The sequence below is a fragment of the Wasmannia auropunctata genome, unplaced genomic scaffold (genome assembly GCF_000956235.1).
Source record: "Wasmannia auropunctata unplaced genomic scaffold, wasmannia.A_1.0 LD336092.1, whole genome shotgun sequence".
Taxonomy (NCBI): domain Eukaryota; kingdom Metazoa; phylum Arthropoda; class Insecta; order Hymenoptera; family Formicidae; genus Wasmannia; species Wasmannia auropunctata.
Genome location: NW_012026798.1, coordinates 684,800 through 696,207, shown reverse-complemented (window position 1 = coordinate 696,207; position 11,408 = coordinate 684,800). Strand labels below are relative to the sequence as shown.

At 38.4% G+C, this 11,408-nt stretch overlaps 2 protein-coding genes across 2 annotated transcripts; both read left to right on the top strand.

The window, feature by feature from the left end:
- Positions 1 to 2,247: 2,247 nt before the first annotated feature.
- On the top strand, positions 2,248 to 4,193 carry LOC105447783 (uncharacterized protein K02A2.6-like). The gene is made up of 2 exons (XM_011685989.1): positions 2,248 to 2,746; positions 2,824 to 4,193. Exons 1-2 carry the CDS (start codon positions 2,248 to 2,250, stop codon positions 4,191 to 4,193), a joined length of 1,869 nt encoding a protein of 622 aa, XP_011684291.1.
- An 8-nt stretch (positions 4,194 to 4,201) lies between these two features.
- LOC105447782 (uncharacterized protein K02A2.6-like) lies at positions 4,202 to 6,515 on the top strand. The gene is made up of 3 exons (XM_011685988.1): positions 4,202 to 4,343; positions 4,488 to 6,176; positions 6,322 to 6,515. The coding sequence occupies exons 1-3, from the start codon at positions 4,202 to 4,204 to the stop codon at positions 6,513 to 6,515; spliced, it is 2,025 nt and encodes a 674-aa protein (XP_011684290.1).
- Positions 6,516 to 11,408: the final 4,893 nt, after the last annotated feature.

Genomic DNA, 11,408 nt, shown 5'->3' with positions numbered 1-11,408 from the left:
AGACGTGTGCTCTTCCGATCTACTTACGTTAATAATATTTTTTTAGAATAATATTTTAAAAATTTTTTGAAAATTTTTGAAAATAATCATTTTTGAAAAATTCTATTAACGTTAGCGAATAGAGGTAATTTTACTGTAAAACTTTTGTATATAACATTTTTTGATATTTTGAACAGTTTTCGAAATATAACGAAAAAAAAGAAAAATGAATTTATATATAAGGGATGGTTTCATCCCGTTTTTGGGCCGCAACTGCTAATTTCTAAATTCATCTATTTAGGTAACCTACATGTATAAAAAGTTTCGTTAAGATCAGAGTTTGACACTTCGCGAGGTTCCCTTGTAAGTATTCGTCACTACTAGTACTAAGTATTCGTCAATACTACTACTAACAATAAGTATTCGTCACTACTAGTACTAAGTATTCGTCAATACTAAGTATTGGACAAAAAGTATTGACCAATTTAGTATTGCTAATACTAAGTATTGAGATCTTAATACTTATTTTTCGTAAGGGTACTGTGGCGTTTATTATCTAATTCTTTTGCTATTGTTATTCAAATAGCGTCGTTTTTAGAAATAATTTTCTGCCCGTCTTCTATTAACCTTTAAACCACTATATCTCACAGACCGCTATGAAAACTTTACTTGTTAATAATATCCTTAATTTTCACAAGCGCGTCGCTCTATACTCCTAGTACCTTCGTACGCCATCTATCCCCACCAAGCACTGCAATGGTCCCATTGTCATTTGTTGGGAATTGTTTAATACGAACCGATTGAAATATTATAGCGGTCCCACAGACCGGTATTAGTGTTAACGTAACTTTTTGCAGTGTTAAGCATGTATGTATTTTTTCATTTTTGTTTTATTTATATATTTTAATTTAAATGTAAATAATAAATTTTTATTTTCTGATGTGTTATTTTATATTTTGAGGTTAGAAAAATTATATTATTTCAAGTTTCTATTATTAGCAATATGGAAACTCAACAACTGCGTCTCAGAAATTATGAAAAATTTCACAAAACAGATTCTGATTCAGATTCAGAAAATATTCTTTCTGATATTTCCGAAGAAGATAAAGATTATGTTCAGGAATCTGAACATAATTCTGCTAGAGAACTAAAATATAATTTATCTGACGCCACAAATGAAACACAAATATTTCCAAAAGAAAAAACTGGCTATTATAGCAAAGAAAGGACTTGCAAATATTTTTAGGATGCAAAAGAACCGAATCGCACTCGGCGAACTCCGAAATCGAATAATATTTTGAAAATTCTTACTTTGACATCGCGTGCTACAAACTTAGGTGATCCACCCGAACCTATTGCAATCTGGCGTTTGTTATTCAATAATAAAATAATACATCAAATTGTTTTTTACACTAACGCAAAACTGCAAGAAAAACGTCAAATGTTACATCTCTATACATGGATACTTCCATAAAAGAAATTGAAGCCATTCTTGGTATTGATATTATCTGCAATTTTTGGTTCAGCACACGAGAAATTAATGTCACTATTTGCGAATGATTATTTTGGACGGCCTATTTTTCATGCGACTATGTCTAAAAATCGGTTTAAGGTATTGATAAGCTGTATGCGATTTGATGATTCTAAAACTCAATCGGCAAAAAAAGCAGTTGATCCTACAGCTCCTATAGCAGATATTTTTCAACTTTTTATAACAAATTGCCAAAGCGTATATAATGTAGCAGCTTATGCTTGCGTAGATGAAATGTTAGTTGCATTTCGAGGCAGGTGCTCGTTCAAAATGTATTTGCCAAACAAGCCTGCCAAGTATGGGATAAAAATTATGTGTCTTACTGACACTAGAACCTCTTAATGCATTCATTTATTCGGGAAAAGATAGTGATTCACTAAGAATGTCTGCCGAAGAAAAAAATTTTTTAAACCTACGCAATCTGTACTACGTCTTTGCAAACCTGAGGTGACGGAACAGCGCTCTCTCAATGATCTCCTTGCTAACTTCGGAAGCTCTCTGGACCGAGAGCTGCGCGCGCACTCGAGTCAATCTCTCCCGCTCGTCTCGCTCCCGCGTATCTCGTACAACACATATTGTTCTTAACCATTCGTATATTTAACAGAATAAATATTCATTAAGGCATTCTCGCTGTTAATTAGTTAACAACTTCCAACAGTACGTCGAGAATACTTCAGTGGCGACGAGGATTTGTGAATTCAGGATATTACGCGTGGAAAAGTAGAATAACCTCAAAAATGGAAAAATTGTTCGAGAAATTTCTTGAGATGCAAATGGTGCGTGATGAAGAGCTTCGTCAATTTCAGCAGCAACAAGCGAACTTGATTCGTCTTCTCATAGAACGTCAACTTCCAGCGCCTGATCAGAATGGTGTGCTTTACAACGCTCAGAGCTCTGCGGATCAGAAAGCGAAAAATCTTGCCGAGTCCATGGTTGCTTTCAACTACGATCCGGAGAATAATCTGACATTTGAAGCATGGATTGACCGTTATGAGACAGTCTTTAACACAGACACTGCCGATTGGCAGGATTCAGCAAAAATCCGACTGATGTTGCAAAAGTTTGCCCAGCCGGACTACCAGCGCTTTGCTGACTCACTCCTGCCTCAGAACCCGACAGATCTCACGATGGAGGAGGCAATCAAGCGATTGAAGCGGATGTTTGGCCATCGCGAAACGAAGTTCTCTTTGCGTCACAAATGTTTCGGCCTCAAAAAGGAGAGCTCTGAAGGATACCGTGAGTACGCAGCTCGCATTAATAAACACGGCGAAAAGTTCGAAACGTCACGAACTGCACTGCTGATGACTTCAAAGTGCTGCTTTTCGTCAGCGGTCTCAAGGACTCGCTCATCTTAGAGAAACTCCTCACAAAGGTTGACGCACAGCACATTCAACTTGAGGCAGCAGCCGATGATGCTGCTCGAGCCCTTATTCCAAAACTCAAGCTTGATGATCTGGTAAACAAAGCGGAACGGTTGACAAGTCTCAAACAAGATAAATCGGAAGTTTGTGAAACTGCGAAGTCATCAATTACCGGTGAAGTTTTGTCCGTCAAGAACTTTAGGAGAAGCAAAAAGAAGGCTTCATCGCCCAACGACTCTAAGCCTGCTTCAAAGCCTCCAAGGCCATGTTTTTGCTGCGGTGAAGACCATTGGGCTCGCGAGTGCCCACACAAGGACAAGGTTTGCGACAGATGCAAGATTCTGGGTCACAAGACTGGATTCTGCGCAGAGTACTTCAAGTACCAGTGCAAGAGGTTTAATAAGAAAGCTGTCGAAGAGCTTCAATCTAACGTCAAACAAGTAACAACAGCAACGGCAACGAATCAGCGGAAGTTTGTTGCTCCTCGTATCAATGGCTCAAAAATTCGACTCCAGCTGGACACGGCGTCAGATTACACATTCATTTCATATGGAAACTGGTGCAAGCTCGGCAAACCTAAGCTCAACACCAGCGGAATCAATGGAAGCGCTTCCGGACATCCGATTGAGCTCTGGGGCTCGTTCAAGTATGAAATGCATCTCAACAACAAGGTTGAGGACGGTGTCGTCCACGTGACTGCCCGGTTGAACCTGCTCGGAATCGATTGGATCGGCAAGATGGGTATCTGGGATGTTCCAATCTCAACTGTGTGTAACAAGATTTCGATGGACACCTTGCCGAATAGTCTCACCGCTGAGGTCGAAAGGAAGTTCCCCCAACTATTCTCTGATGGACTTGGCTTGTGTACAAAAACGAAAGTTTCACTGACATTGAAGCCTAATGCCAAGAAGATTTTTCGCAAAGCTCGACCGGTCCCATTTGCAGCAGCAGCTGCCATCGAAGAAGAAATTAAACGCCAGCAGCATTTGGGAGTCTTTACTCCAATCAGCTACTCGGAGTTTGCAGCACCAATCGTCGCAGTCAAAAGGAAGAATGGCAAAACACGAATCTGTGGCAACTATTCAACAGGTCTCAATGACGTGCTCGAGCCGAATAAGTCACCTTTTGCAACTCCGGAACAAATTTTTGCAAGTCTGACGGGCAAGCGCATATTAAGCAAGATTGATCTTTCGGATGCCTTCCTTCAGCTGGAACTCGATGATGATGCCAAAAAGTTGCTAGTCGTCAATACGCACGTTGGGTTATTCCAAGTGAACCGCATGCAGTCAGGAATTAAGACTGCACCGTTTTCCAAGAACTAATGACAAGAATGCTCAGCGGTGTGGACGGCGCTCTTGCCTACATGGATGACATAATCGTCGGTGGAATCAACGAAAAAGAGCATAAAAAGATTCTTTTTGAAGTTCTCACACGAATTCAAGACTATGGCTTCAAATTAAGAATTGGCAAATGTGAATTCGGCAAGACAGAAATTTCGTTTTGCGGTCACATCGTCAGAGCTGACGGAATTCGTCCGGACCCAGCAAAGATTTAGTCAATCGGCAGCATACCTCGGCCTCAAGACGTCAGTCAGCTTCGCGCATTCCTTGGAGCAGCGAATTACTACGGGAAATTCGTCGAGAACATTCAAAATCTGCGAGGACCATTGGACGAGCTGACGCAGAAAGACAGCAAATTTGAATGGATCGAAAAACACGAACGTGCGTTCGAGAATCTCAAGAGAGTATTGTCATCAGATCTTGTCCTCACTCACTTCGACCCGAAGAAGAAGATTGTAGTGGCTGCTGACGCCTCAAGCTATGGCATGGGAGGAGCGCTGATGCACGAGTTTCCTGACGGCACGCTTCGTCCTGTGATGCATTTCTCGACCTCGTTCAACGCTGCAGAAAAGAATTACTCGCAGATCCAACGAGAGGCTGCTGCGATAGTATTCGTCGTTAAGCGTTTTCACAAGTACATTTATGGTCGACGATTTACTCTCCTAACTGATCACAAGCCGCTGATCTCAATCTTTGGATCAAAAGAAGGCATTCCAACGTATACTGCAAGTCGTCTGCAGCGCTATGCTTTAACCTTGCTCGTCTATGACTTTGACATTAAATATGTCAACACTGACAGTTTTGGCTATGCTGACGTTGTGTCGAGACTCATCGCTCAACAACCTAAAGAAGACGAAGATGTTATCATTGCTGCAGTTCATGACACAAAGGATCAATGCTTTGCCATCGATTCAGCGAAGACTCTCCCAATCAAATTTGAAGATATTCGAAACGCTTCTCGTCAGTGTCCAACACTTATCAGAATTGTGCAATTTATCAAGGAGGGCTGGCCACAGAAAAGTCGGCAGATTCGAGACCCAGAAGTCGCAAAATTTTTTAATCAGAGAAACCAGCTCGACATCATTCAGAGCTGCATTTTCTGGGGCAAGCGTCTTATCGTTCCTGTTCAATTCCGAAATCAAGTCTTACAAGAACTTCATCATGGTCACCCAGGACTCGTTCGTATGAAGCTGCTTGCTCGAAGCAAAGTTTATTGGCCTACCATCAATGATGACATCGAGCGAACTGTCAAGACATGTGATAACTGTGCCAAAGTGACGAGGTCACCAGTCAAATGCACCCTGCAATCTTGGCCCGTTCCAACAGCGGCTTGGTCTCGAGTTCATGCAGACTACGCGGGCCCAATCAATGGCGTCTGGTATCTAGTAATTGTCGATGCTTTTAGCAACTGGCCTGAAATCTTCAGTACGTCATCGACAGCTTCTTCCAAAACAATCGAAATGTTCGAGAAGGCCATCACTCAGCACGGCCTTTTTGACACATTGGTTACCGACAACGGCCCTCAATTTGTTTCGCAAGAATTCAAGAATTTCTGCGCAGCCAACGGCATCGAACATATCACGTCAGCGCCTTACCATCCCCAGTCGAATGGTAAGGCTGAGAAGTTCGTGGATTTGCTCAAAACAGGACTCGCCAAAGCCGGGGGAAACGCTGAGGAAAAGCTTCGCGAATTTCTCCTGACTTACCGCTTCACGTCTTCGTATAATCTCGGAAATAAGTCTCCATCAGAGCTTATGAACGGTCGCATCATGAAGACTCGTATTGACTTGATGAAGCCTCCCAGAGAAGTTTCTGCTTTACGCAATACTTCTATGGAACAGCAATTCAACAAGGCCCACGGTGCCCGTCGGAAGCAGTTCGACATTGGCTCAAAGGTGTTCTATCAGTTGCACAAGTCGAATGAAGTGTGGTCTTGGGTTCCGGGAGTCGTACGGGGGCGTATCGGTGAGGTCAACTACGAGGTTCAGCTCAACAATGGCAGAATCATCGCAAAAGCGCAAATCAACTTAAATTGCGATTTGCACCGAACGAAATTATCGACACGTTCGGTCTTACTGATGTCGAACATGGAAATCAAGCCGATCATCAGAAGCCGATCCGCAGGATCAGCAAAACGAGGAGAATCAAGATGTTTCAATCGATAAATCAGCCGATTCTGATGCCTTCGAAGATGCCTTGGACGATGAACAGCCTCAACCTGTTCCGGTTCAGCAGGAGCTACGACGTTCAACGCGCACGAATTTCGGAGTTCCACCTAATCGTCTGAGATACGATTCGACTTAAGGGGGAGAAATGAGGCGACGGAACAGCGCCCCCTCGATGATCTCCCTACTGACTTCGGAAGCTCTCTGGACCGAGAGCTGTGCGCGCACTCGAGTCAGTCTCTCCCGCTCGTCTCGCTCCCGCGTATCTCGTACAACACATATTGTTCTTAACCATTCGTATATTTAACAGAATAAATATTCATTAAGGCATTCTCGCTGTTAATCAGTTAACAACTTCCAACAGTACGTCGAGAATACTTCAAAACCATTATATAAATCAAATAGAAACATAACTGCAGATAATTGGTTTACTTCCATAGAGTTATTAAAAAAGCTTACAAAAAATGGTCTGACATATGTTGGCACAATGACAAAAAATAAGAAAGAGATACCTTCAAGTATCATCAAGTTTCTTCTTTCTTTCTTCTAAAGAAAGCAGAATGCACTCTTTTCTTTCAGGATATTCAAATGACGGTATATTACTTTCTTACGTGCCAAAGAAAAACAAATCTGTGATTTTACTTTTATCTATGCACAAAACTGTTAATGTTGAAAGTAATAGTTTGCCAGAGATTATATCATTTTATAATTTAACGAAAGAGGGAGTGGATTCTCTAGATCTCAAATGTGCAATTTACTGTTCAAGTCGTCAAACAAGGCGTTGGCCTGTGGCTGTGTTTTATAGACTGTTAGATATAAGTATAATAAATACTTACATTTCTTTATCAAAATTATAAAAATACTACGAAAATATCTCGACACGATTTTATTACAAAAAATTAGCGATTAGCCTGATTATACCTATGTTAAAAAAACCATATAAAATACCAAATTTGCCCAATAAAGACGATGATAAAAGGTATTTTAATGTCAGTAAGTGAATTGCAGACACATAATATATCAACTGATGTTCTTGAAAAACGACAAACGTGCACGTTATGCAATTATAAAATAAAGTGTAAAATCGCATATAAATGCGCTAAGTGCGAGGTACCAGTTTGCTTACAATGCTCGCGGAAGGTGTGCATACACTGTTTAACTGGTACACCGACAGTTTCTGAACATTCAGACAGTTCTTTTTAAATATAATTACATAAAATTTATTTAAAATTTTGTTTTTAATTTTGTTTTTAATTTTGAGTTTCAACTTTAAGTTTAATAAGTTTATAAATATAATTTATAATATGGTTGATATCATTTAAATACATTTTATTTCTTTTATATATGAGATTTTTTGTTAATCTTCACATTAAAATATATTTTTCCTTTTTCCCATCAATAAGCATTCAGAAAACATATATTTTTTATTATGATTAAATTATAAAATTAACGGAAGCATAATAGCGGTTTGTCAGACCGACATAGTGGTTAGTGTAATTTTTTGGGATATGGTGGTTTAAAGGTTAAACAATCTTTATACTTAATAAGTGTGTCGATTAGGATATCCTTATCTATTTTTCCTGGTCTTCCACGTGCAGGCATGTTGATAATTGATTTTACTGTTACACAATACTTAACATTATTATCACAATATATTTTGAAAAATAAAAAGTAAATAAAAAAATTGAAAAAAAAAACAGAAACAATGAACACAGAAATTACAAAGTTTACTAAACGATAGGAAACGCGAATAAACCTTATGAACAACGCACAATGACTACCGAGCCACAACGTAAAAATACGCACACAAAGTCATTGCTTGGTGCAGCCCATATATATGAGCATTATCTATGTATGCGTTATCTCTTCTAACCTCGCCGCTGCGCAATTCATATAAAAAAAATCAAAACGAATTTCATCGAATCTGTCATGTGACCATGTATCCTAAAGTGGTGTATGGACAGACAGTGCTGATTCAAATGTTATAAATTTATTTTTTCTTTATGTACTTATAAATGTTAATGAATATAACGAAAGCGTTATATTCGTTAACATTTTTGAATATATATTTTTCTCACATCCGTATTTGTACTAGTATAGATTATTGCACCTGTATATATTTATATATAATAAAATAAAATAAATAAAAATATAAATTACTCATCTTTTCAACATATTTATATGTTGTGTAAAATACTTTAACATCAAATGCATACTAGCTATTAGCTCTATAAAGTTTGGACAAGGGAATTTAGAGCTCGAGGCGCGGTCGGCCGGGATAAATTATTTATTTTCGACTTGTTACAGTTAGCAACAAAATCTGAAATCAACTTTTTTCGAGAGTACAATGCTTGCAGATCATTTATATATAAATCTCATGCGAACAACAAAATCTGGAAGGATCGGGCAAGAGAAGTTAGAGCGCGCGGCGCGGTCGGCCGGAATAAACTATTTAATTTTAATACGTTACAGTTAGCAACAAAATCGGAAATCGACTTTTTTCGATAGTACGATGCTTGCAGATCATTTTTATATCAAACTCAGTTGGAGCAACTAATTCTGTTGATGTCAGTGTTCGAATACAGCGGTGCAGTGCTGAGTGCATATAATGGTTTTTTTTAAGTGTTATTTTTTGTAATGTTTTAGCACTATCTTGAAGCAACAAAAAAGCAACAAAATCTGGTGTATTGGTTTTCTTGATAGGACCACTTTACATATTTTTTTCTGGTATAGGGGGTTCAGCTTGCTATTAAGCTAGCCCCCCCCCCATTTTTTACGCGATTTCCTGCTAAACGGCTGGAGCAACAAAATTCGGATTAGAGCAACTAATTAACAACAAAACAGCACTAAATTTTTAACTAGATCCGAACTTAATTTGCAATGGTGGGGGGTCCAGCTTAATAGGGGTGGGAAAGTTCCCGGTTTATATAGAAAATCTCAAGGGATGTGAGATGTCTCGAGTTGAAAGAGTTAAGGTCTGATTGGCAAGATGTTATGGATGATGCTATCTCTGATTTGTTAACCTTCATTTAATCTAGTTCGAGGTAATTCACTCTGCTCGTCTTACATTGTTAAGTTTTACAGCTATTGGTTGGAGGTACTACAGATTTCATCGAAATCTAACCAAAAATCGCTACCCTCACCATTACAATTTTTGGTTAGATTGGTCATCCATTGAGGGTTTGTTCTAGCGCGATGCCGGAGTTTGGGGATTCCTACTTCCGCTTGACAAAAGCACTGTTTTCTGGGTTAGTCATCGATTTCTCATTTTATTAAGTGACCTTGAAATCTTGAATCTCGGTTCAGGGTTAATAGTTGAAAACAGATAAATCACCTTTTTACTGAGGAGGTAATTCTCTCCTCTTACGGAATTTCGGAAATCTAGAGCATGTTCGAAATTAAATTTTATTACATCCTTTTGTGCCAGTTTGAATCATTGTTCTTGGCTGAAGGCCAAGTTTTACAGTTCCGCTGCGACTTCAGCCCCGGCATGTCTAGACAATATTTATTTTTTCCTATTTTGGAAAATATGGATCTCTGGCACATTTTAAAGGGTTTTACTGCCGTAGACGAGATATATGCAATGCAAAAAGAAAATTTTATCTGTTTTTGAAATCCCAGTTAGAAAATTTTCTTTTGCACATACTTATAATATTGTAATAAACTTGTAATAAATTTGTAATAAATCTTCCCAAGGAGACTGACAATGGTCGATCTCGTTGGGTCAATGCTTGTCCACCAATTGATGACCAATAAACTTTATCTTATTCTAAGCCCTTTATTTGAGCGAACGTTCGCGAACGGAGAAATTGTGTAGTTCCCCGATCGTAACACCCCCCGCCTTAGACAAATGTTGGGGGTACAAGACACAACATTTGCTTGTAATTACGAAGTAAACGACGATTTCTTCGTTCGCCGATCGATGAGTTTATTGGCGGCAATCCTAGGATGATTTACGGCCGGATTTTCGGTATGGCGCACATCCTTGGTTTAGAGGAAAGTAAAAAGAAGTGAGAAAAAGACAAAGAGACGAAGGAAATAAAATTTCTGAGACTTTCTTTCTTTGTTTCTTCGTCTTTCTTACTTAGAAATTTCTTAAAATCTAAGAGGAGTATTAAATCTACTTATACATATGATTCGTACGCATGTGTATGTTTAATTTATCAGTTAAAAATTTTATCCGTCCTTTAGAATGATAATTCTATTTGCAACGCATGCGTATGTGTGAAAATCTAACGCCATAAGTCTCGATTTTTCTACGTCTTCTCTTCCTTTCCGAACGCTGGGCATCTTTAGTGCGAGAGAGAGAAAAGAAATGAAAATAGAAAGGGTTAGTAACACTCCCTTAGCGTCAAATCACATGAAAGTTCTCAAGTACAAAACCCCCATTTTTTGTTACCATTTTTTGCTTACAAGGGAACACACGGAAGTGTCCCCCTTCGATTTCAATAAGCTTTGGATATGTTAAACTACAAACAAAAATAAGATACTACAATTTTTACATTCGTGCTGAGTCGCACGTTAAGGGGGTGAAACATCCCTTAGAAAAAAAATCGGTTTTTTTTTCAATGTGAATATCATCGAAACTACGAGAGACAGAAAAAAATATTCTGCATAAAAGTTGAATGGCTTTAAGAGTACTTTATAATTATAATTTAAAATAATTTTTTTATTGTTTATTTTTTTGTTTACCTCCACTACCCAATATTTTGTTTTAATTTTTCAAAATTTTTTTTTTTAAATTAAAGGGCATTTTAAGACAAATTCAACTATGTGTGATAAAGTAATTTTCCTAAGTATCATTTTCGAGAAATAATAATTATAAACGCCTCTGTACACCATCCGTACTCGTTTATGCGCTAATTTATTTACATGAACTTTGTACCCGACTTTTACTAAAACTAGAACAAAACAGCGCGCGCTTCGCGCGCGCCATTTATTCACTATCGTTGAAACATGATACACATACATACAACAAACATTTAATATTAGTATTATATTACTTTTATAATATATGGGACATTTTTAACAT

Bases quoted from the DNA above. Each gene is read 5' to 3' on its own strand.
- LOC105447783 (XM_011685989.1), top strand. From the start codon at position 2,248: ATGGAAAAATTGTTCGAGAAATTTCTTGAGATGCAAATGGTGCGTGAT. The intron at 2,747-2,823 runs GTGAGTACGCAG...ATGACTTCAAAG, and splicing joins GGAGAGCTCTGAAGGATACC to TGCTGCTTTTCGTCAGCGGT.
- LOC105447782 (XM_011685988.1), top strand. From the start codon at position 4,202: ATGCTCAGCGGTGTGGACGGCGCTCTTGCCTACATGGATGACATAATC. The intron at 4,344-4,487 runs GTGAATTCGGCA...TCCTTGGAGCAG, and splicing joins CAAATTAAGAATTGGCAAAT to CGAATTACTACGGGAAATTC. The intron at 6,177-6,321 runs GTGAGGTCAACT...GCCGATCATCAG, and splicing joins AGTCGTACGGGGGCGTATCG to AAGCCGATCCGCAGGATCAG.